The following is a 27,103-nucleotide window of genomic DNA, read 5'->3' on the forward strand; positions in this document are numbered from 1 at the left end:
TTTGCCACAAGAAATTCTACACTTCCTTGGCATCATGAGCACCAATGAACTTCTTGGACTCGGGAACTTTTAGACGAGTAGTCGACGTCTCAACTACACCATAACCGTCGATCGTTGGCCGACATTCCAGAGCTAGGATTCTACATTCCAAAGCTTGGTTCTTCTGTTTCATTCTTAACCCTTGATCCTCACGATGTCCAACTCAACAATGATCGAGTCTACTCTATCTTTGAGTAACACGATACTTCCATGGAGTTCTTCATTCACAGTCTTGAGCTCATCATCGAGCTTTCGATAGCTGAGAGCGGTTTCACACACTGTAGCCTTCATCTCCTGCATTTCTCACAGGAGTTTTTCCACCATCTTTTCCAACTTGGTGGGGTCTGCCAAAGGAGTTTCCCAAGCTTCTTCGGCGGTAGACATCTCTATCCCCTTTCCTTTCTTGCTCTTTGGCTTCGACGGTATCACCACGCTAGAATCTTCAGAAGCCATGATCAATGATTGTCGCTTGGTCGAGCGAAACTCGACAAACTTCAGCTTGCCTAGGGTGAAGTCAACTCTGGTACCACTTGTCACGACCTAAATTTTAGATGCCCATGCAGCATTGGGGAACCTTGACCCAACAAGCCTTTTAGCGAGTTGCAAATGCGAACACAACAGATCTTTTGAAGCAATAAGTGTGCAGGCAGTATTGCATGAAAATGCACAATTACAAGGTGACAACATTCACACTGAGCAGAGAGAGAGGGTAGAGAGTGAAGGAGAGAATAAAGTGAGAGAGAGGAATGTTTAATATCAATCAATTCATTGAACACGGGTGAATACAATAATGTCATGCACTATAATATCATTAAAGAAAACATAAATTACAGGTATGTAAAGTTGTACAAACATTACAAAGCCAAAAGGCCCGTGTGAGCCACACAAGGCTTTCGATAGGCTTAGTACAAGGCAAAAACTGTGCAAAAAGTTTAAGCGTAAAACTATGAATGTGACTTGCATCATTTCTTTAATGAAGATCGATGTTTAAATCACCCAAATTTGACTTGTGTGCATGATTTATTAGCGATTCAAAAATCAATGGTTGATAAAATACAAAATTTTGTAATTTAAAAAGTTTTGATTTTTTGTTGAAAAAAATGCCATCCAAAGTTCAATTCAATTCTTATTAAAATGGCCATGCTAAATTCATCTATAAGGTCAGATTTAATCAAAACAGCTTGCATCATAAGATTTAAAAAATGTATAAATATGAGGTATGACATGGGGATGAGTAGAACGGAACTAGTTTAAGGCTATGTTTGGGAGTCTTGAATCAGAGGTTGTGTTGCGGTGCGATTTTCAGCCATGCTCTCATACTCTCTTGTTATTTGGGAGCAGTGATGTTGCTGAAACAATGAGTTGAGACTGGTGTTGGCAGACCCAACACCAATTTCAACACCTTTTAAGATATTATCTCCATCTTTCAACATTACACATTGGCAAAGCTATATATCTTGGCAACACACTAAAGCCGTGTTTCCATCTCATTGCAAGGCTAAAAACATAACCAGTGACCATTGAGTTTGAATGTCCTCTCAAAGAAAAACTATTAGTTTAAATGGTTTTGTGTGGTCTTTAAAATGGCCCATGCATTCTGTCTCCGGGTGCCCCCACAAATCCACATGGTAGCTCTTCATAATTCAGGGTTGACTTCTTTATGAAAATGATGAAACCTTTTGTAGATCGACTTAACCCCATGCAAGTTTTATGCGACTTTTTTTTTTTTTGAAAGGCAAGCTTGGTTTAGTCAGGGTTTTGAGCCTGCAACGTTCCTACGCAAGGTGATGTGCATTAGCTACTACTCCCAGACAAGGTAGGAGACCCGTTGGTAAGTTTTAAGCGACTTGTTTGGGCATGTGTTGGACTTTTGGGGGTGCTAAATTGGGCCGTTATCTATGTGTGAGAGGTAATGGGCCAGAGAAGTGCAATTTTCCCACTGACCCACTTTTTCCAGAAGCTACAACAATTTCGTTCCCCAAGATGACATGAGGTAACCACATAATCCTTACGGTTTAAGTTCTTCAGATTTGCCTATTATTCTAAAAAAAAAAAAAAAAACATGGCCTCTCACTTCCACCACCTCCCATATGATGTAAATCGAGAGGCCTAATTTACTAGAAATTTTTAAAAACAAGTAATAAATCTGAAAATAGCAAAAAAAAAAAATTTTATAAAAAACTTGAAATTAACTAGAAACAAAAAATAATTAAAATAAAATGAAAATAACAAATTCTTGAATCCAACTCAACTCTCCCTAATCTTAGATTTTCTCGTTACTTATAGAGAAATAATATTAATCTTAATAGACTTAAACTATCATTTTTAATAAACATTAATTAAAAAGAAAATTTTAATTCTACTAAAATGGGATGTGAATAAATTAGTGATATGTAATATCCTACAATGACCCAAAACAAGAAAATATCCAAAACTAAAATAATATGGATCTCAAATCATCCAATGAACCATGTTGACTCGGATATGCATCACTTTGTTCCTGTATCATTCTCCCCAAGTTAGAGAGAACTTTCCCTCACGTCTGGATCTTACTTGCGTTTCTTCCAATTTTACCTGACTTTTAAGAACCACAAAAGTGATGCAATCTTCAACATGTGTGGATATATAAAGCATTGATTTAGAGAAGTTGATGGTAGTGTTGGGAACCATGGGAGAGTTAACCCCACCCGGTTGCAACCCCACATCATCAACGGCTATCCCGACTTGTTGAGGAGGGAGAGACCGACCAAACCCAGCAGGCGAATGACTGATGACCTAGTTCCCATTGACGACTTCTCCTCCATCAGTCGGATTGAACCTGACTCGCTAAAAGGAGTCAGTAGGTCGGGTTACCCCCTACTGGTCTGCTATGTGGCTCTGACTACCAATAGTCGGTGAGATCCCGATCACTGGTGCTCTCCCACTTTGCCGGATTGGGTTGAGGTAGAGAGGGGTGACTGAGTGGTGGTGTGACAAGGGCAGCCCTAGCCAGCAGGGAAGGAGGAGGATCAGGTGACGAGGGCGAGGGTCGTCGGTCAAGATTTGTTGATGGTGGTCCCTGGCTGGAGGAACCCCCTTTTTTGGCCAGGTAGTTGGTAGAGGAAGGGAGTCAGTAGGTGCAGGACATGCCGATGTTGGCAATGACATGACAAACTGAAGGGTGGAGATGGGAGAAGGTTCGGGCGATGGTGGAGAAGGGGTCATCGATGGTGGTGGTAGTGGGTTCACTGGCAGCGGTGACAGAGGACATGTCGATGAATGGAGGTGATGGTGTTAAGAAGAGGAGGCGTGAGGGGTAGTGAGCATCATGCCCTTCATATTTTTTATTGGATGTGCTGGTTCTTGATCTGATTTGCCAGTTTGTTGGTTTGCAAGCAGCTCTGATTTGTTAAGTATCATCATCAACAACAACACTAAGTTCTGTTGTATTGAGTCCAATCTTTGCTCAAACTCATCATATATTCGATCCATCTTTGAATGAGCATGAGATTCTATACTGCTCATGCACGTTTCTATATGACTTCTACCCACTCATTTCATTTTTTAAATCGTGAGACATTATAAACATGTGATCGAGGTGTGATTCTAATACCAATCGATGTAAACCAAAAGACCTGATTTACAAAAAAATTCTAACCAACTACGAATTATATAGAGATATAGAAATTAAATATAAAAATAGCAAAAAATAAAGAAAAATTATAAGAAAAACTAGAAATTAAATAAAAATAAAAATAATAAAAATAAAATAAAACTAAAATAAAAATAACAATTTCTTGAATCCAACCCAGCTCTCCTTAATCATAGATCTTTCAGATACTTAACCTTAAATGCAAAAACAAATAGGATTGATCACCATTCAAACCATGTTTATTGTCAATCAATATATTCTCAATTGAGTAAGATTCCTAGCACTACAAGAAAAATGACCATTAGCGACGGAAGTTTGCGACGAATTTTTTCCGTCGCAACTTTTCGGCAGATTAACGAGAGAAACAAATCCATTGCTAAAATCCGTAATATTTACAAAAATAGCGACGAAAAAACTTTCGTCGCCAATTAGCGACGGCTTAGCGACGTTAGGTTTTTGTCGCAATACTCGCGACATTTAGCGACGGATTTGGCGATGAAGGTTTTTCCATCGCTACGTAGCGACGACGTCAGCGACAAAAATATTTTGTCGCTAACTAGTCATGTAAATTTGCGACAAAGTTGCGACGGAAGTAGACAGTCTCCAAATCCGTCGCTAAGTTTCCCATAAATCCCTAATCAGAACCCTTCTTTCTCTTTCTTGTTTCGTCTCTCCCGCCCGACGGACTCTCCTGGCCGTTTCCCTCTCCCGCCCAATGCACTACCCGGCCAGCCGCCAACCGCCCTCTCCTGCCCGACGCACTACCCGGCCAGCCAGCCGCCGCCCGTCCCTCCCCCGGCCCATCGCCGCCCGGCGTCTCCCAGGTAAGTGGGTCTTTTTTTTTTCCGGCAGGAGGTCGCCCCCCTTACCTCGTTCTTTTTTCCGGCAGGGAGGCGCCTGCCTCATGTTTTTTTTTTCGTATGGGGTTGCCCCCCTGCCTCATTTTTTTTCCTGGCAAGAGGGGTCGCCCCCCTGCTTTTCCAACAAGGGGTCGCCCTCCTGCCGCTTTTTTTTCGGCAGGGGGGGCAACCCCCTGCCTCATTTTTTTTCTGGCAGGGGGTCGCCCCCTGCCTCTTTTTTTTTTCCGGCAGGGGCGGGGGGGACACCCTGCCTCTTTTTTTTTGGCAGGGGGTCGCCCCCCTTGCCTCATTTTTTTATTTGGGCAGGGGTCGCCCCCCTTGCCTCATTTTTTTATTTGGGCAGGGGGTCGCCCCCCTGCCTCATTTTTTTTTCGGGCAGGGGGGCGACCCCCTGCCTCATTTTTTTTTTCGGCAAGAGGTCGCCCCTCCTGCCTCATTTTTTTTTTCGGCAGGAGGGGCGATGGGCCAGGGGGCGCCCGACGATCGTCGGGTTCCTGAACCATGGCATCACCCCGTACCTGCCACTCTGGGGGACAATCACTGCCTCTGAAGACCTCGTGTCGTTATCGTACATCGCTAGCCTACTGACTCGCTGGCCGAACTCGAAAACATGTTGGGCCAAACGGAGAGGTGGTCAATGCCTGGGAAGCGTTCCGCCTCACCGAAATCCCATCCGACTTTGTTATTTATTCTAAATTTTTTCCTTTCGGCACAGGGTGACTTCATTTTAGCACAATGTCTCTTGGAGATTTCTCAATGGATCTCACTTGTGCCCCGCCACCCGTGGTAAGTAAGTGACAAAAACAATGCAAATCAGGTAAATACTTGTGGTGAGTAAGTGATGCAAGCGCATCATATGTTATTTGAATGTATTCCAATGTTTTGAATGTATTGCAATACTTGATGTGAATGATTTGAATGTATAGAAATGTGTGACAATGATTTGAATGTATTGCAATACTTAATGTGAATGATTTGAATTATTTGAATGTATTGCAATACTTGATGTGAATGATTTGAATGTATTGCAATACTTGATGTAAATGATTTGAATGTATTGCAATGATTTGAATGATTTGAATATATTGTAATACTTGATTTGAATTATTTGAATGTATTGCAATGATTTGAATGATTTGAATGATTTGTAGGTATTCAAATGATTTGAATGTATTGCAATACTTGATTTGAATTATTTGAATGTATTGAAATACTTGATGTGAATGATTTGAAACAATTTGAATGTATTACATGACATTTTTTATTTGTTAGAATATGGTTCGTGGAGCTTACAGTGATTGTTCATCCAGTAGTAGCCAGTCTCAACCTTCATCTTCACGGGCTCCTTTGATAGGTATATCATTTAACTGATTGAATGCTTGATTAGTTGAAATGCGCATTCTGAGAATTTATAATGTATTTTTTTACATATGATGTTTCGTCTGTACATGACCCACCTACACCAGTTGATCATACAAGTCAGGAGCCAACACAAGATGCAGGGTCTTCTTAGTCTGGCACAAAAAGACTCATTCGAATAATGTATATCGATAATCGACCGTAAGTATTTCATTTTCACTTATTGCATATCTTATAAATATTGTATATTGATATTTACTGTGTACCAATTCATGTACAACACGAGGTTTAAGGCACATGAAGTAGTACGCGATATTAGGAATTCACTACTTCAACATCTACCAGAACTGATTGCTCAATGAAAAGAGTATCCAAAAGAGGTGATAGACATATTGTGGTCCTCATTCACGGTATGCAGTTGTTTGTCATAGTTAATGTGTTTTATATTTAATTATTTGTTATAGTCATGTCTACTAACTTTCTAAAAATATTTGTAGGCTTTGAATCGCTTCGCGACTACGATAAAGGAACATGATGCAAGGAAGGTGTGGCAGAAGGTGGCTATCAATCAATTTGCAGACATGCTACACAATATGAAGACTGCAGCAAGAAAAGCATCTGGCAGGACAGATGATCCACTGTAATGGAAGGGCCATGGACCCCCTACTATCAGGTCAGATGTTTGGGATGCAATGTATGACAAGTGGGTTGTGGATGCATTTCGAAACCACTCAGCGAAGGCTGCACAAAATCGAACAAAAATGTCTGAAGCCCATCTACACACAGGTAGATCTAGGACTTTTGGGAGCCACCTGAAGAAAATGATTACTCATCAATATATAAACAAATCAATTTTATAAGTATTGTTGCAAACTTGTTAACTAAATCTTTTATCATTTCACTTCGCAGGAAGTAGAAAAAGGCGGCATTGTGCCATACAAGGATGTGTTTGTTCAAACACATAAACGTAAGACCACAGGAGAGTTCGTATCGAAGAAGGCGAGAATGACAACGATATGTATTTATTGTATTAATAATCATTGTAATATACAAGTTATCATAAACATTGTAATTCTTAATTATTAATTCATACTGTAAACATTATTTTATAGGAGTCATATGAGCAACAGTTGGTAGAGCAATATGGTGATGACTCTACTCAACATCCATCATTTGATCCTGCAACATGAGTGACTGCAGCAGATGAACCCAAAAAGGGTTGTGTGTTCGGGTTTGAGAGTAATATGAACACCTCACCAGTCGTTGCTTCCTCCAGTCACAACTCAGAGACTTCTCCCGCCAACATCATGTCCAAGCATCCGACTGATTATTGGAATGTTGTACACTAAATCGTTAAGGACACAATGCGTGACTACTTCTATGAAATAATTACTGACGTTCTCCGGGATGAGTTCAACAGTTTTTTGTAGAATAGGGGAGCTTCGTTTATAGGTGCCTCTCAGGTATGAAAGTTTCATGTGATGTATTGCATGTCGTTAGATTTCATATAACTTTGATTGCCTTAACTTAGGTGCATTGCATATAATTTATTCTAGTATATTGTGTTTATCGATACTGACCTTTTATATAATATTTCAATATAATATTTTTACTGCCTTAGAACACATATGAGCATGATAGAATCACATATACCGTTTTTTTATTGCTTTTGAACACATATGAGCATGATAGAATCACATATATAATTTTTTTACTGCCTTAGAACACATATGAGCATGGTAGAATCACATATACAGTTTTTTGACTGCCTTAGAGCACATATGAGCATGGTAGAATCACATATACAATTTTTTTGATTGCCTTAGAGCACATATGAGCATGATAGAATCACATATACAGTTTTTTGCCTGCCTTAGAACACATATAAGCATAATATAATCACATATACAGTTTTTTCCCTGCCTTAGAACACATATACAATTTTTTGACTGCCTTAGAGCACATATGAGCATGATAGAATCACATATACAGTTTTTTTTACTGCCTTAGAACATATTTGAGCATGATATAATCACATATACAGTTTTTTGCCTACCTTAGAACACATATGAGCATGATAGAATCACATATAAAGTTTTTTTACTGCCTTAGAACACATATGAGTATGGTAGAATCACATATACAATTTTTTTACTGCCTTAGAGCACATATGAGCATGGTAGAATCACATATAAAGTTTTTTTACTGTCTTTAGAACACATATGAGCATGATTGAATCACATATAAAGTTTTTTAACTGCCTTAGAACACATATGAGTATGATATAATCACATATACATTTTTTTGCCTGCCTTAGAACACATATGAACATGATAGAATCACATATACAGTTTTTTTACTACCTTAGAGCACATATATATGAGTATGATAGAATCACAAAAACAATTTTTTACTATCTTTAGAACACATATGAGCATGATTGAATCACATATAAAGTTTTTTTACTGCCTTAGAACATATATGAGCATGGTAGAATCACATATACATTTTTTTGACTGCCTTAGAGCACATATGAGCATGATTGAATCATATATAAGTTTTTTTTACTGCCTTAAGAACACATATGAGCATGATAAAATCACATATACAGTTTTTTTACTGCCTTAGAACACATATGAGCATGATAGAATCACATATAGAGTATAATTTATTTCAGTATATTTTGTTTATCAATAGTGACCTTTATTTTCTCGTGTAGGTTGCTGACGATAATCAGCGTAGTGAAGCTGAAGGGACAGATCAAGACAATGAACAAGAGGACGCACAAAATCTTAGCGATGATTAGATTCATGTGTTGAATTTGTTCTACCTTATTTTTGTTTCAAAAATGTAAATGTTGAATTGTAAATAATTAGAACTTGCGAATTTTACAGTGGATCGATTAATTGTTTTAGTTTCCATTTATATGTATTTTGATGTGTACTTTGTTTTTTATTCACAGGAAATATAAATTGTACCACGAGAAATTTTTTTCTCGATATTTAATTTTCAAATATTTTTTTTTTATTTTTTTTCCTTATTTGCGATGGATTAGCGATGACTATAAATCCGTCGCAACACCAAAATCGCCGTATAGTAACGACGGCCTTGCGACGAATGTTGGCATTCATTATTCTGTCGCAACTTAGCGACGAAACTGGCGACAAATACATTTCGTCGCTACTTAGCGATGGAATGGGTGACAGATATATTTCGTCTCTAATTAGCGTCAAAAAAATTGCGATGGAAGCTATCCGTCTCTAATCTGACGCTAATCCGTCGCTAAGTTGTTTAGCGACGGATTAGCGTCAGATTAGCGATGGATTTAGGTCGTCGCTAATCCACAGTTTTCTTATAGTGTAGATATGGAGTTTGGTTCTCAAACAATACAATCCATCACACATATATGCATAACCTATAGAAATTGAATTTTTAATAATAATAAGTTTGAAGTTTTCAAAATTAAAAGCAAAATTAAACTTATCAAGTCTTAAAATTGAAATAAGGTTTCAACTGTAAGATAAAACATAAAATGTATCAACCAAATCTAAAATGAATCCGGACTCCACAATAACTCTGCAAGTTCCAACATTCTTCACATGTGAACACATCTTGTTTCATGAGAAGATGATTCTTTCGTGCCCCATTGGTTCCTATTTGCCTATAAATGTCTACAAAGGATTGACAATGTGTACAATGACACAAAAATCAATCCACCAGCTATTCAATAAGACATGAATTAAATTACACTTATAAAAAATGATTATTTTGTTACCTTTATTCTCGAGTCATTTCTTATGCATTATGCAATTCATCTTCATATGTCCCTTTTTATAAAAGAAACACTTTATAGAAGAATCACCAGTTTGAGATTTGGCATTCACCTGAGTTACAACTCTCTCCATAAGTTTTTTTTTTGCTTTTCTTCTTGAAAAAACTTTTCTTTGCTCCATGCCTATACTTTGTGAAATGAGATTCTCACCCTTCAATCTTTCTTTTTCAACACACCCAGTTAAAAGGTCATTAAAAGACCAATCATCATTATATGTGTTGTAAAAGATTTTGAAGGGTCTATATTGATGCAGAGCATTTGGAGATTCAGAATTCAGAAGCGGAGTTGGATCCCAATCCAACTCTCCAGACCCGATCCGAGCATCGCTACCCAAGGCAATCCACACGCTTGCAAGGCATCTCTTGTCCTAGTGGATCTGTAGTTTAGTCGGTGCTCGTCGTGTTCCTTCACTAGTGGCTTTGATTCCATTGCATCTTTATGAAATCATATTTTTAGATATTTTGCCTACAGTCTTTATTTCATGTAATTTTTTTATTTTTTTTAGGAGCCGGATTCTACGGATCCGGATAGTTCTGGTGTCCTGTAGGATTCTTTTGTGACACTAGAGGGTGTATGGGTAATGCGAGCAGTTTTTTATTTTTTTTGTAATAGCATTTTTCTAATGCATTTTTGTGCAGGATTCAGATCGTTTAACATTTGGATCTGGATCAAGATCTATTGCCAAGGTGCCCTAGTTGGCGCCACTTAGAATGGACCATTTTTGTCCTATTTTCAAATTTCAGCCTTGACTAGTCCAAGTCAATATGGTTGTTGGTCACTTAATGACCCTTGGTTAAAAATAACCTCTCAAAAAAATCATTTTTTGGAGCATGGTTTGTGAAGGCCATACCATCTTTATGGTGGCCCTTCCCCAAGCTCTAAGCTTCTTAAGTGTGGAGGTCAACCAAGGTGGAGAGGAAGGCTTTTGAGTTATCAAAAAAAAAAATTCTGCTGTGTGGTTGGTTCTAGAGAGGAAAAAATTTGGTTGGAAGAGAGACCTTCTTGGAGTGAAGAGAATCAATTTTTTACTTGAGCGTGTAAGGTGATCTGGTCTAGATCGACCTTGGCGTGTTGTTGTGTAAGCACTTGGGTTCGTGATTGCTGCTGGTTTGACCTGCTGTTCGTGAACCTCCGTTTGGTGTCAGCTGCTTCCCAACGACATCCCATTGTTATCATCTTCTGGATAAAATCGCTGGTTTATTAGTTATATTCTATGTTTCTTGTTGATTATTGGATATAAGTTTCAAGTAAATTATTTGTTGTAGTTGGGATGCAATTTTCTAAGTTTTTGTCACTGAATGGTTTTGCTGCTCACAAGAAATATTCAGTTCTATTTGCTATTACATAACTCAGTTTCTTGTCAAAACCTGAATTCCTGAATTTGGAGTTGTCAGGGATGAATCTAAAGAAATGATCATATCGACCTCGATACTGGTCGGTTTTCGGCATTCTTTAGCTTTCCAAAAAGCTAAGACAATCATCTACAACTTTGTAGTTGAAGCTATTGCGTGAATCAGCCTTTTGTACCCTTGAAAAGTGTTGATAAGATTTCTGTCAGACAGGAGTTCACTGTCACCTGTTTGGTTCAAAACATACCTGGTGGTGTTTGGTAATTTTTAATTATCTTGAGATTCCCTACATAAAAAATCACTTTGTTTGATTCTGTGGAAAGCTAGAACCTAGATCTAACACTTTCGTGTTTAGAGTTCTAGCTGAATATTCATCTAGGTATCTCAAAAATATTAGCCGTTCTATTGCTGTTGGATAGTTGGAAATTTAATTTATTTGTCAATATCTCATACCATTTCTGAGAATTCAAAAATTTGTAGAGACTCATTGAAAACTCAGAAAAAATCAAATCTTAGTTCGTTGGAAAGGTCTGGATCTGACCTACGTTTTCTCAGTTGGTGGTTTTCGCAAAATCCACTGTCTGAGGGGCCAAAAACCTCTTTGAACAGACTATCTACAGAGTCCGAAAGTTTATCATAGACGTGTCTGTCTATCCCAGTCTTGAGTCAGTGGAATGGACACCTTCAATTCGAATCCAGTGATTTTGGATTCGTTGGAAAGACATGCAAGTCACACATAACTTTCCTTTGGACCACCTCTATCAAAATAGAGTGCATGGGTCCCAAAAACCCTCTTTTCTTGAGTCCTGTTCGGACTCATCTTCGTGAAAGCTTCTTCGTGTGTTAAGATCCGTTTGGATCTTGGTTCATGGATCAGTGTTCACCAAGACCACATCACATATTCTATAGGCAATGAGGTCAGAATTAAATGCACTAGGAAGTAGTCAGAAATTGTGAGTTCCAAGTCATTTAGTTGAGATGCAATATTTCTCATTTTCAAAATATACTATTGGATGTAACTGTCTTCAAAATATTTTATAGATACCAACCTGAACATGAGAGTACTTGCTCTAGCCTTATTAGAACTAATGAATTGAGCCTCGATGACTAAATTTTTTTTTCACTGTTCTGCATTGAAGGATGGTGCCTCAAATATTCTTAGCCTCCGATGATTGTAAAAGCAATATGCTAAGTCTATTTGAGTACTCACACTTCTCACAGACAATCTTATAGTTGGATGTGCTTTGTTCTGTAAGAGAGTGAGGTTCATCGGTTCTTAAAGCTAAATCTAGGTCTATGTGTCCCAAAGTGAACAACACAATTTCTTTTCGATAATTTTTTTTTTATTAATCAAAGATATAAATATTACTAAAACCGTCAACGATCAAGAAACCTAATATTACAAGAACGAAAGAAAAGACTAAATAAATGCTTATATAAAATTTATATTGAAAAGCTAAGCATGAGACCCTTTTATTATTCACCTTTTCTAAGGCAAATATAATAGGATCATTATGGTTTCACTTTGGTGAAGACAATAATATTCAAAGATGCTTTGCCTTCTCAATTCTCAAAGAATTGTCACTCAATTGGTGAAACTAGTAGATCATGTAACTAGAAAAAATTTGGCGTTTACCTTTGGATATGAACATGATTCATGGGCTGGTGTATACACCTACTATTATACCATGTATGAATTTGAAATACAATGATCTGTCTTTGGGTAGAATCATTGCTTCATAAAGTCACACAATCGCAATATCGAATTTTAATCTTAACATGGTCTAAAGAACCCCCAATCAATACAACTCAGATGACTTTGATGATTGCAAGAGTGAGTTGATCAAGATCTATTATCGTAAGTATATTCATATTGCAAAGCATGCTACAATACATATATATGAATTCAATCATAATCTCATGCTTAATATCATGGATAACTCAAAACAATCATAAATGCACATAATATCGTACTAAAGTCATGCATACATGATGAAAATATCATATAAAAGTATGAGAGAAATGACAAAAGCACGTTGTTACAAGTAATAATTTGAATTGGCCTGAAAATGGCCTCGAACAGGTCCTTAAAGACCCAAAAATGATTATGAAAAACCACTGAACTGGTTCTGAAAATCCTGAATTGATCCTAAAAAAACCTTAAACCGGTCTTGGAAGACCCTAAACCGGTCCTAGAAGACCTTGAACCGGTTCTGAAGACTTAAATTGGTTTTGGAAGATCCTAAATTGGTCCTAAAAACCCTGAACTGGTTATGGAAGACCCTCAACCGGTTTTGCACTTTTAAAGGGTTAACATGGTCTGGTTCTGGACCTAATCTGACCCTCCCATGGATCCAAACTTAGTCTGCCAAAAACGAACTCCGAACCCGGGCCAAATTGTAAGATCCAAACCTGGCCCACCTAGAAATCGAGCACTCGAATCAGGTTCTGGATCAAACTAAGACCCAATCCAACTAGATACCGGGTCCCTGGTCCGGGTCCTGGACGGGGTCTGGGTGTGTTGGGCTTAGACCCGGTCCACCCGAAACCCTGGAACCAGGTTCCCCCGTGTTCAACTCAGACCCGGTTCATCTAAAATCCCAATACTTGGGTTCCGAATTGAGTTGTGGGCCCATAACCCAATGTTGAAATAAAAGGCTGGACGAATGCCACTAACCTAAAGTGGCCATTGTCAATTTCAACGATGCTTTGGTGGAGGTAGGTTGCCAGCATTTTTCTCAACCAATTGACACCTCCGATAAGTTCATGCCATGAAGTCGAGAGGTGAGCAGGACTCTTGAACCGAGAGCTTAAGAAAAACCAAAATCACATAGTTCTCATCACTAGGGATGCACACAAGCCAAGCTTGAACGACTTTGTCTGGACTCGACTCAGTTCTGAGCTTGAGCTTGAGCTGAGCCAAGCTTCAAGGCATTCCAAAAAAATGTATTTTTTAAAAATATTGCTGAAGGTGGGTTTAAAGCACAAACCTCTCTCAAGTTTCCCAAGTGACCCACCACTAAGCCAAAGCATATATTTTAGTCATGGACACCGAAAATAATATATACAAACTAAAAGTACTCTATATTAACAAAAAAAAGTGAAATATGTGATTTGAACTACAGCCTTTTGATAAAAACCCAATGGCCTAAACATTACACTAACAATAACTTGTTGAATATAATTGTAAATATATTATATATATACTTGTATATCAGTTTTATCGAGTTTGGTAGGCTGATCAAGCTTGGCTCGTTTGCTCATCCGATCCTTAGAACCATGTTCAAGCTTGAGAACAGACAAGCTTTGAGCCGAGCTTAACAGAGTCGAGCCCGAGCCAACTCAGTTCATTGTGCATCTCTACTCATCACACAACGGTGGTGATTTATATAGTGAGAGAATTCAATAAATATGCTTATATAGTGAGAGAAGTACAAGCCATTACACTGACAATAACTTGTTGAATAGAATTGTAAATATATTATATATATACTTGTATCCGAGCTTTATAGAGTTCAGTAGGCTGATCAAGCTCGGCTCGTTTGCTCGTCTGATCTTTAGAACCATGTTCAAGCTTGGCTCATTTAAAGCACAAACGAGCTTCGAGCCGATCTTAACCGAATCGAGCCCGAGCTAGCTAAATTCATTGTGCATCTCTACTCATCACACTACAGTGTGATAGAATTCAGTAGTGGAAGGCCTATATTCATGAACACTTCTGCAATCATAACCTCCATGAAACTATAAAACTGAAAAAACCTTTGATGTTCTCGGGTCTATGTGGACTACATCAGGTTGGATTTGATCCATAGTCCAACATGATATTGAGGAGTTGGTTTGTGAATTGATTAAGAAGGTGAGACCATGTCCATTTTTCTATTTGCACTAAATATATGAATTTGGCAGGGCAACTTCCGCTTTTCCATATGCATAACTCCCCTCCAACAGTCGGTTCCAAGACAGAGCCTAAATATAGTGCAGTTGGTCTTATTGCTTCTGTTCCCATAGTTAGGTCTGGCAATACTTTTTCTAGTGTATCAACGTCCCTCTTCGTTTTTCTTGTCCATTTTTCCCTTTGAAAACATCAAATAATATACTTCTAAACTCTTTTGATGTACTTCTTTCAAGCATAGAATTATGACATTAATCTGGTATTAGACTCTTTTTTGGCCATTCCGCTAAGTACAAAAAAAACTTCTCAGCAATTGCTGAGGTCTTAGTATTAGGCTCTAAGCTAGGACTAGCTCAACTTGGTCGTGGTCAATTGGGATCGTTATCAGTAACCCATGAAAGTAGCCGTGCTGGGTCGATTCGGACTGAACCATGTCGACCAAAGTCACTAGGCTCTCAACATCGGGAGGTGCGGTATGTCTCCATCCAAAACCCGCCGCTCAATTAGCCGTTAGAAGAATTACCCGATTTATTGTCCCCCCAGTAATTAATTTAAATTCCAACAAAATTAACAAAAAAAAAAAAACGGAACTAAATCTCAGGCCATAAGCGATTAGACCGTTGGACCTCGCACTACTGCTATTGGAGTGCCAACCACTAAGCACGCTTAACTTTAAGTCAATCAGCGTTTAGGTCTAATCCAATTTCATCCTTATCATTTTATAGAAAGACTTCCATGTCCCAGTAACGGAAGTCTGTTGTATAGATATATATACAAAATAGTTCCTATCGGAAAAAAAAGGTAAAAAGAATAGTTACCAGAAATTAAACCCAGTTCACAGGCATGGAATCACATCATTTCTTTCAAACTTCTGAAGGTTCTATGATAAGCTCGTTTGCAGAAAAAAATGGAAGTTTGCTTTTTCCAAAACAAAATTAAACATCCTTGACATTGGAAATACACCCCAGCTTGCCTATCAATAAAAAAAAAGACATTGAAAATACACTTTTAAGATAATTGCATTTTTGAAATTATATATTTCATATAAAGCCTATATATATGATGCCACTTAAGAGACAAAGCTCAAGCAATATATTTAAGTAAAAAATAAATATTTTATTTGTTATTTTTTTTTATCTCGCTCGTTTCCCTTGTAACTCTTGCTCACATCTTGTTCATCGGTTCGCAGACCCACTTTTTTACTACGGTAACATGGGTATTCAACTATCGTTCTGATTCAAAGAAGAAGACAATTTAGTCATTTATCAAAATGAAAAGGACACTTTGGTAAGTTCCTGATGCGTGAAAATGAAGGGAGGCAGGAAGGAAAGGGAAAAGAGGAGAGTCGTGCGTGGTCAAGTCTAGTCACCATTTAAATTAATGGACAGTAATGTTGAAAAAAGGAATAAAAATTAGGAGCAAAAAAAAAAAAACAAAAACAAAAGGTGAAGGGGGAGGAGGGAGGAGATGGCCATTGATTAAACCCACGGATACGGATGACTGAGAAAGAGACGAGCTCACGGAGGGTAGCGTAGGGTTGACGGATTCCGTCAGCGCCATCGGCGCCGTTGAACGTTCCGTCTGCTCCCCTTTTCCCTCCAAATCCTTGTGCATTCCTGCGAAAGAAAGAGCCCCCCGGGAGAGGTGCTTCCCTGGTTTCTGGTTTCCGGTTTTTCTCTTTCTTTTCCATCCTCCCGTTAAAAGAGGGAGAATGCTGTTGCCGCCGCGCTGAGGCAGAGCGTCACCGCCCGCTTCCGGTGGTTTTCCGGCATCGACAATGGCGGTTTTCTTGTCCCCTGGATCTGCTGCTTGTCCTCCTCTCCTTCCACCAGGTGGTTCTCTCTCTCTCTCTCTGAGAAGATTTTGGTTCATGAACGGCGTTTCTATCTCTTTTCATTTTTCTTCTTCTTCATTTTGTGTGTGAGGGTTTTGATTTTTGTTCTGCGTTTTTCTGTAGTTTTTTTTAAAGCAATGTATGCCTCCGGCTCCGAGAGCGAGATCTGCCGAGGAGTTCTGATGAAATGTCGAGGATATATTTTTTTTGGGTTTTTCTTCGTATTTTTTTTGATATCTGGAATGGAAGAAATCGACACGATCTCTCGTTGTTGCCCTAAATTCTGCCCCGATCTGAGTTTCTCTGCGGTTTCGGCGGATCTCTCTCTCTCTCTGCAGAATGCACCTAAACTTTTGACATATATCTCGGGTTTTCTTTTCCCAATTTTTTCTCGTTATTTTATTTGTGATTTCTTTTAATGAGATAACGTGCATTTACTCGTGTTTCTCTACCATTTTTTCCCTCCTTGCTTTCCAAATCGGTATCAAGCGCGATCTTGTGACTGCCTGACGGGAATGTCTTTCATTTAAGGCTTTCGCATTGATGTAGAAATTAGGGCTATTTCGGCGGAAGGGCATTGTTATTCCGTAGTCGTATTTAGAGATTGTCGGGTTTAAGTTGACTCGGATGTTTCCCTTTTTGGAAGTTTTGTGATGCTGGGAATGAACACAAAATCCAGATCCGTTTTGCAAAATACGATTGTGACATGAGGTTTTTTGTGTTTTCCAGTGGAAAATCTTGACCCCCAGGGTACCAGCATTTGCCCCCTTTCTTGTTCTTTGCTTTTGGCTTCCTTCTGTTTCACTCTTCAAATTTACAAAATTTCAGCACCTTTTCTCCCCTTTTTTCCTCGGGTAGATTTTTGTTTGACAGGATTTTCCATAAATGACGGTTTTTTATTCTAGATATTAGAAAATTTGAACGGCATTTGAGAAATTAGAATTTTTACTGTAGATATTAGAAAGATTAAAGGGCATTTGAGAGATTGTGGAGTAATATTCAGTTGTCTTTGTGAGCCATAATTTCATCATTGTTTCCACAAAGACCATGGATTTTCTCCTTGATACATTGGAGAATGCGCTGAGAAGTTATATTGGTCCCATATATTTTGGCTGAAGGCTGATAACTCAATCATGGTCCAGATCCAGAACGTACCATAATCAGCTAGGCAAAGTTCTTGCATAGCTCACATGGTTGTGATGGTTGGTGGTTAGTCCAAGTCAGCTTATCCACTTTTTCTCGATATAATCCTTGAAACGATACTCATTTTCTTCTCTAACTGCTAGGATTATTTTGTTTGGTTGATTAGAACACATTCATGTATTGATTCCTGTTCTTCTATATGTAAGCAGGCTGGGTGTAGCATTGATTTCAGTTGTTTTGCGCTGCAGTTGGAGAAGATTGAATACTAAATAATGAAGCTCACATCGAAAAAGGGATGGAATGGTATATTGCCTCTTCGGCTGAGAGGAAAGTCAGCTGCTCGCTTATGTATGTTCTCCAAAGTTCAATCATCGAGTGTAGACTCTGGAAATGCACCAGTTTATCTAAATGTATATGACTTGACACCCATGAATGGCTATGTCTACTGGGCAGGCCTTGGAATTTTTCATTCTGGAGTTGAAGGTAAATGTCACTTGTCAATTCCCATGGCATTTGATTTTAAATTTCGTAGTTATGGTTATTGCTGGAGTACTGGGCATACAAGCTCTTCTTTAAGTGCATGCTACAAAGTTGTATCTTTAGAATTTGAGGTTTAAATTTGTGTATGTTCTGAAATCACATATCTTTTTCTTTAACTTTTTTACTTTGCTTCTCCTACCGGCTGAGCTTTGATCTGAGCAGATCAAAACTGCAATTGGGTTTGAAGAAACCTTTACCCAAATATATGGCATTAATTATTAATGCATTTTTTAAATATTTATTCATAAGTTCCAACATTAAATGACCTGTGCATGTTCATGTGTGCACGCATGTATGTGGTTCTTTTATGTTTGTTTGGGCCATTCATGTAATTTCTACTTCTTATGTTCACTTACCTTTTAAAGGGCCTAAAAGCTCAAAATTCTAATCATTCATACAACAAGGGGGCTCGATTTCATTTAAATCTTGTTCTCGTGCATTCACTATGATGTTATTAAATCCAAGCACCTCAGTTTCATGCATCATTTCAACTATTTGAATTGACTCCATCAGCGTTATGCTTTTAATCACATTAAAGTTAGGATTGCCATTTTTGCATGGAATACATTCTAGACATTTTTTTGAAGATTAAAATATGAAATACCACAAGATACCAGATGTTATAGCAATGATGTCAAATCCTTGATCTTTAAACAAATTTTAAGCCTGTATATCTATTTGCCATGCTTTGGTTCTTCTAAAGTTGTTAGTGAGTGTGTGTTATGCTTTGTGAAAAGCCTATTTCAAACTTTTTGAAATGTTTCCTGCATGACCTAACTCTTACATGATTGAACAGAAAAATTGGACATGATTCTGGAATTTTTAATTGGTTTATTTTGTTTCTTCTTTCCTTGTTTCAAAATAGTTCATGGTGTGGAGTATGCATTTGGGGCGCATGATTATCCAACCAGTGGGGTTTTTGAGGTTGAACCTCGGCAGTGTCCCGGATTTAAGTTTAGGAAATCCATATTCATTGGCACTACATGTTTGGATCCAGCTCAAGTGAGAGAATTTATGGAGCGTCACTCTGTAAACTACCATGGTGATACATATCATTTGATTGTCAAGAACTGCAACCACTTCTGCAAAGATATTTGCTATAGGTTGACTGGGAAATCGATTCCAAAATGGGTGAATCGATTGGCCAGAATAGGTATGTTCCTATATATTCTAGTTTTGTTTTTAACTTTGTTTTTCAGGGCTAATTAGTTATACAGCTGTCTGCGTGTTATAGTTTTCTTTCTGACTTTGCATGCATTATAAGTAGAACTAGATTATTCAGTATAGATATAGACATTTGGTAGAAGTATTGTTGTTTTTGGAGAAGTAAAATGGTTACTCTTCTATTGCTTTCAGCCTGTTTCATGGAGTTGGAAGTACTGAAATCTTTCCATACTTTTGCCAGTTTCCCTTGTGTTGTTTAAGGCCTGCTTAACTAGCATCTCTTCTATACGTGTCCTCTTTGTTGAAGCCATTTTTTGGTTTTTGTGCTATTAATTATGGAAAGTGGGGTCTTTAATCTTTGTAAAGAAAACGGAAGCCACCAACAAGATCCACCACAATGCTAAAATGAACACAAAAGTCCACAAATGGACTCACTCACAAAACACACCAAAAAGCTACAAATGGGCTTTCTCACAAAACCCACACAAGGGGCAAGACAAGAAGCTTAAAAATAAATAATATTTTATTGAAAACCTTCATGCAAGAAGCTTTACATTTGAGAAGGGTTTCAACCCCTATATATACACAAACATGAGAGGCTCCAAGAGAGTCGTTGGGAGTGTCCAACGACTCTCAATAAAGCCGTTGGGCCTCCGAACAACTCTCTTGTTGACTAGTTCAAATAAGACTAAAAAAAATAAAAAACTAACCTTCTAACTTAGTTACAAGAAAAATATATTTATATAAATACATATAATAATGTATATATATATATATATATTTACAATTTTTAACACTCTACCTCAAACTTAAGGTACAATAACTAAAAGTTTGTCTAATAAGAAGTGAAAACGGGAAGCAACAAGAGGTTTGGTGAAGAAATCTGCTAACTGGTATTTTGATGTAACATAAGGCATATCAATGGTCCCACGTAGATACTCCTCTCAAACATAATGGCAATCCATTTCGATATGTTTAGTACGTTCATGAAAAGTACGATTACTGACAATGTAAATTACAATCTTGTTGTCACAATACATGTGAGAGGCTTCTGTCACTTGAGCTCTCGTTATCAACCAACAACCTTCTGAGCCAGACTACTTCCATCGTTGTAATTGCCATGTCAGCCTTAGTTGATAAAAGCAAAACCTTCTGCTGCTTCTTGCACCGTCATGAAATCAGAGATTCACCTAAGAAAACACAAAAACCCGTGGTTGAGTGTCTATTATTGAGATCACCTCCCCGATTATCATCAGTATAAGCAATTAAATCTAAAGAAGATGAAAAAGACAGAAAGTGGCCTCGAGAAAGAGAAGTCTTAATATATCTAATAATATGCAAAAGGGCTCCCACGTGAACAGAAGTGGGAGCATACTGAAATTGACTAGTTGTTGTGTATTCAATATGTGTTATTATGTCAGGTCTAGTAATTGAAAGGTAAGAGAGTGCTCCAATAAGCTGTCTGTAAGGAGTAGGATCTTCGAGAAGCTCTTCATCATCAATTCGTATCTTGGTGTTGGCAATCTCAGGGGTGTCAATTTTCTTATCATCTTTGATACCAGACCTGGAGACAATGTCAAAAATTGATTGAGATAATAAATATCCTTTAGGAGAGTAAGCAACTTCGATTCTTAAGAAATATTTTAAGAAGCCTAAATCAGTCATTTCAAAATGTTTTTTGAGAAGTTTTTTAATATTTTCAACTCCTTGTTTATCTCCTCCGGTGATGATCATGTCGTCTACATAGAGAATAATAATAATAATACCTTCATCAGAAATCTTAACAAATAGGGCAATGTAGCCTTTGGGGCTCGTTTAATTAGATAGAGAGCCTTTTCTAAACGAAGAGTTTTACCCTTAGGAACACTTATACCTGGTGGTGCCTCCATATAAACTTCTTAAATTAGGTTTTCATTAAGAAAAACATTTTTAACATCCATTTGAAATATAGGCCATTTTCGAATAGAGGTTAATGCTACTAGAGTTCGAACAACGGTCATTCTAGTGATTGGGGCAAAGGTTTTCTCGTAATCTATGATATATTCTTGGGAATATCCCTTGGCAACTAATCTGATTTTATATCTTTCAAGAGTTCCATCACTATTTGTTTTAATTTTGCATACCCACCTATAACCTATAGGTTTCTTGCCTTTTGGAATATCTTGAATGGTTCAAGTATTAGCTTTTTCTAAAGCTTCTAACTCTATTTTCATGGCTTCTACCCATTCAGAATGTTCTTTAGCTTGAGTATAGGTTGAAGGTTCTACATATGAATGGATTAATGCCATAAATACTTTGTATTTTGGAGAAAAAATCATAAGATACAAACTTCCCAGGTGGTTTGTAAATCCTGGATGTCCTTCTAGTATGAACTTCAGTCTGTTCAACATATTTCTCTCGTGCACATGGTTGGCTAAGTTCTCTACCCCTAGAATATTGTAAATAATTTTTATTCCTATGAGGTTGCTCTTCGGTAATTATATCATCATGATCATTATCAAGATCACATTGATCAATTATATTAAGACCACTATCCAGATCACATTCATAATCACATTTTTCATGACTTGAACATAAATCAAGTAAAAAAAATACTCATCTACTTCCTTTCCTTTTCAAAGTAAAAAAAACTTTCTTTTTTTAAGGTCACGTTAAGTGAGACACTTAATTTTTTATTTTTGGGATCAAAGCACTTGTAGCCTTTTTAGTTAAGGAATAGCACGAGGGGAGAATTTATCACTTTTGTTAGTAAAAACAAAACATTTGCACCTAAAAATTCTTATTCTAGCATAATCAGGAGATACCTTAAAGAGTTTTTCAACTAGTATTATATTTTGTAAAGAAGAATAAGACATTCTATTGATGAGATACATAGTAGTTAGGGTTGCTTCAGCCCAAAATTTAGATATATTTTGGTATGACATTCAGATAAAATTTTACTATTAGGCTTCATATGAAAGGAAGCACCAGAATCAAGAAGCCAAGGAGTTTTTACAAGGGTCGGAGAAGGAGGGAATTGTTGCACCGGTTGAAGCTTCATTTTAAGAAGATACTCCTCTTCATAAGTTGTGCCATTGATATGGGTGCATCATTAGTTTCTTGTGAAGAGCCAACTAGCTACCTTCTTTTCCTCCTTTCTTTTAAACTTTAGACATTGAGGCTGAGTGTGCCCGGGTTCATGACGGTTATAATTTTTTTTTGTCATAACTATTGCCTTGTTTCCAATAAGGGTTGTTATCATGCTCATTTCCTTGCTTCCATTGAGGTGGTTTGTAGGGGTGCATGTAGTTTTCTGGTGTAGAGACGGCTAAAATCGAGTCATCTTCATTTTTTAAAGAGCGCCCTTTTAACCTATTCTATTTCATACTCAATTCTTCCATAATGTCAATAATAGAGGGTACTTTTCTTCTATGAAGAATAGTGGATTTGGTGCTTTCAAACTCCGGTTTCAAGCTATATATAAATTGATAGAAATGTTCCGTATCAAGTTGCTTTTGTCGGAGCTCTATATCTTCAGAGCAGTGCCACTTAGGTTCAAGAATAGATAATTCTTTCTAAAGTTCGGACAATTCATTGTAGTATTCGTTAATACTTTTATCTTTTTGAGTCATTGTCCAAACTTTATTTTGAAGGTTGCACACATGAGTAATATTCTTAAGAAAATACATATTCTTAAAGTATTTTCAAGCTTTGTTAGTTGCGAGACTAGAGCATTTTTTAATATCAACGCTATTGATTAACCAAGACCTGATCTTGCCATTCCCCATTCTCTACTCTTTCAACTTTTTTTTATAAGTGGCTAGAGCCTTAGTCTTGTCCCCATTTGCAAGAGGCACTTCTTTTTTGTTCTCTACCTTTGTGAGGACTAGTTTAGGCTCCGTATCAGAACCATCAATTAATCCCCACAATCCTTTTCCCCATATGTGGTGTTTAATTATTAAAGACCACATTACGAAATTAATATCATTGAGTTTCAATGGTATGATGGTGACTTTCTCATTGTCATCCATTCTTATAAAGTAGAGAGAAAGAGAAGAAAAAAAAAATTACAAGAGTAGTAGATGATAAAGGAGAGAGTAGTAGTATGAGCACACTACCACGAACACACGAGCACTTGAATCACCAAGATTTTTTTCTCTCCCACAATCATGGAAAAAGAGGCAATACGCAATTCACAAGAGTCGAGCAAACCTTGCTTTGATACCATGTAAAGAAAATGGAAGACACCAACAAGATCTTGACCTCTACAACAAGCATCGAACACAAAAATGATGCAATCTTTTCTTTTTCTTCAATCTTGACCTCTACAACAATCAATCAGCTAATCAAGTTGTTGAAGTTATTAAAGTGTTCTTGCAATGAAGAATCTTCTTCCATTCTCAAGTTATAGAGTTGGCGATGGAGAAAGATCTTGTTAGACATAGACTTTCTCTCGTAGATGTTTCTCAATTTGTCTCACAAACCCTTACCAATAGCTTGATCAGACACATTGAATAACACTGAATCATCAAGTGCAAGAAGTAAATCTGACATTGCTATCTGATTTTTCTTATTGAAATCATCATCAATCAACCCTATGGGTTTCTTTGCACTACGTTCGAATGCCATGGCACAATCAACCTTCACAAGCACCGCGTTCATCTTCAACTTCCACATGGCATAGTTGGTTTCGTTGAACTTCGACACTTTGAACTTGGTGGAAGACATCTTGCACAGGCAACAAACTTGATGATCTCGAACTTTGGAAGCTCCTCACGAACCCCAAGCTCTGATACCAGATGTTGGAATTAAGTTTGGGCACACACGCATCGAGATCAATCAAAGCAAGGTAAAGAGAGCAAAACATGAGATTGAACTTGGTTCGACATGTATGCCTACATCCACGGGGCAGCAACAACAAACTCTTCTTCACAGTATCAAAGAGAATACAAGAGAGAGGACCCAAGATACTTCAGCCCTTGCATCCAAAATCCCAGAGCCTAAAATGGATCCAACGTCCCTATCAGAGTCCTCTTTTATAACCCATACACATGAGACAAACCAAGTCCTATTATGACTCTTCCTCACCCCATACTTAAGGCTTACCCACAAAGACTCCTTGCTTTGATACCATGTAAAGAAAATGGAAGACACCAACAAGATCTACCACAATGCTAAAGTGAACACAAAAAGCTACAAATGGGCTCACTCACAATACACACCAAAAAGCCACAAATGGGCTTTCTCACAAAACCCACACAAGGGGCAAGACAAGAAGCTTAAAAATAAATAATATTTTATTGATAACCTTCATGCAAGAAGCATTACATTTGAGAGGGGTTTCAACCCCTATATATACACAAACATGAGAGGCTCCAAGAGAGTCGTTGGGAGGGTCCGACGGCTCTCAATGGAGCCATTGGCCCTCCCAACGACTCTCTTGTTGACTAGTTCAAACAAGACTAAAAAAATAAAATACCTAACCTAACTATTCTAACCTAGTTACACGAAATATATATATATATATACATATATATTTACAATTTTTAACAATCTTGAGAAACAGTTTTCTTGGCATTGCTAAGTGGCAGCTTTGTCCTGGCTGGAAACCTTCTTGTATGTGTGCTTGCAAGGACAGTCATGTCACGGTTATCAGTCCACCTTCCCATCCTTCTTGTCCCTTTGTTAATTGTGGGGACAGATGAATCCTTCTAGTTTTATGTTTAAACTTAGGACATTGAACACAATTATAATTTGGATTGTTCATTTTCTAATGGTTGTTTCATAAATAAGTATATTTTCAAAAATCACAGGTATCACAGAGTTTTGGTCCCATTGCTGTAGGTCATCCATACTCGTCAATCTGCTTAATTAACATGCAACTCTTAAGCGGTCATCCCAATGCATCATCAGAAATTTATAGTACAGTTAGTACTTGAATTTATTCAGATTTTAGCACTAGTATTTCCTTCAGGACTCTTTAGTATAGGAACATTTTCATCTTGATCTATTCTAATGGCCTTAAATTTACTTTATCCTGTTTTTTGTTGATCATATTTTATGCTAGGGTCTGTCTGCAACTTCCTATTGCCCGAGGGTCTTAAGGTCTCAGCTGTACGGCATGAACCTGATTATCAAAATTGTGATGGTGAGAAGAAGAGGCTAAGAACTGCATTCAGCTGTTTGTCATCAATTTCGACAAGACAGAGGCACTTGTCTGCATCATCGCTATTTCTAAATTCACCCTTCAATGGAAGCCTGCAGCCATGGGAATTGAGAAGATCTAACAACTCTTTGAAGGAAAGGTAAGATCATCCAGGATCGAGAGTTCGAGTTCTCAAAGAATTTATATTTGTACTCATGGGTGTGAGGATGCACAACGCTTTTTGTGTTTTGCTTTGTATCATTCCCTTCATGGCCTTGAAGCAATTAAAGTCTGTAATTTCAAGCTGTGACTCTTGCCTAGAGGGGGAGAACCTTGTAGAATTATGTTTTATCCTCATCTCCTTTTATGTTTCTTTTGCTATTTGTTTTCAGATTTTGTAGTCATATCAGATGAGTATCATGGTCAAGCCTGCCTTTTCATGCCATTCATTGAGTTTTGGAGTAGCTGTGAAGATGGTTTTAGCGCTGTGTGTTCTGCTGTGGTATCAGTGAGCCTGATATGCTTTGAAATTATCATGTATTGAGAAGCCATAACACAATGCTGTCTTTAGCATTGATTACAATTTACCTATCATTATTTCAGAGAATTATCAATTTCCTAAAATTTTAATGAGAAATCCCTTTCATCTCTCAGTTCTAATAACAGCATTATTAATTGTTGCTGCTGATTTAGTTAGCAGGCTCTAGGATCTTTTTGAATCCTGAGGAGTGAGTCTTACTGGATAAGCTGACCGTATGTATGTGTGTTCTTTGAATTAGATAGATTGTGCTAGTGTATTTAAAATTTTTTAGGTTATGATCTTAACCATCTTAGCATTGAGAAGGAAGATAGAATCAAATAGACATTCATATAGTGCTACATGAAGTATTTAATAAGCTATCAGTCTAGTAGGGTTCATCAAAAGTGCCAAATCTTCATCCTAGTTAACTGATTTTTAGTCATAATGATTGTTGGTGTCACATTCTTTGATGTTGTATGTCCGTCAGATATAATGGTGAAATTTACTGTTTAAATCAACAAGTTGGATGAACTTTCATCAGGGTACATCATCCCTAATACAAACATGTTACTCACTCCGGTTTGCATCCTTCAAATTTCATTAACATGGTAAACTGTTTCACTTCATTCCACAATCTTGAAGCCATGTTTTCAAGAGTCATCAAGTTGATTGGTTCGTTCCTATTTCTTGAAACAGAAAATTGGTGATACACATTTCCTCACTTCTTGTTATGGCAACTCATGGACAAGTTCACAGAAAGCTGAAAGATTTGCATATGGTCTTCATTGATTCAGAAAAAACTTACAACAAAGTGTG

The 27,103-nt window shown here is 37.5% G+C and overlaps 1 protein-coding gene across 2 annotated transcripts; it reads left to right on the plus strand.

Annotated features, from left to right (window-relative positions):
- The first annotated feature begins 16,455 nt into the window (after window positions 1-16,455).
- On the plus strand, window positions 16,456-26,393 carry LOC149841597 (deSI-like protein At4g17486). Of its 2 annotated transcripts, XM_090001084.1 has the most exons (5): window positions 16,456-16,794; window positions 18,149-18,422; window positions 19,345-19,632; window positions 25,690-25,927; window positions 26,160-26,393. In XM_090001084.1, the coding sequence occupies exons 2-5, from the start codon at window positions 18,212-18,214 to the stop codon at window positions 26,179-26,181; spliced, it is 759 nt and encodes a 252-aa protein (XP_089857210.1). In that variant the 5' UTR covers window positions 16,456-16,794; window positions 18,149-18,211; the 3' UTR covers window positions 26,182-26,393. The 2 variants fall into 2 exon arrangements, with proteins under 2 accessions (XP_089857210.1, XP_089857211.1); XM_090001085.1 differs by lacking the exon at window positions 26,160-26,393 and having other exon boundaries at window positions 25,690-26,140.
- The last annotated feature ends 710 nt before the right edge of the window (window positions 26,394-27,103 follow it).

Source organism: Nuphar pumila, chromosome 3 (genome assembly GCF_984573655.1).
Source record: "Nuphar pumila chromosome 3, dmNupPumi1.hap1.1, whole genome shotgun sequence".
Lineage (NCBI taxonomy): Eukaryota > Viridiplantae > Streptophyta > Magnoliopsida > Nymphaeales > Nymphaeaceae > Nuphar > Nuphar pumila.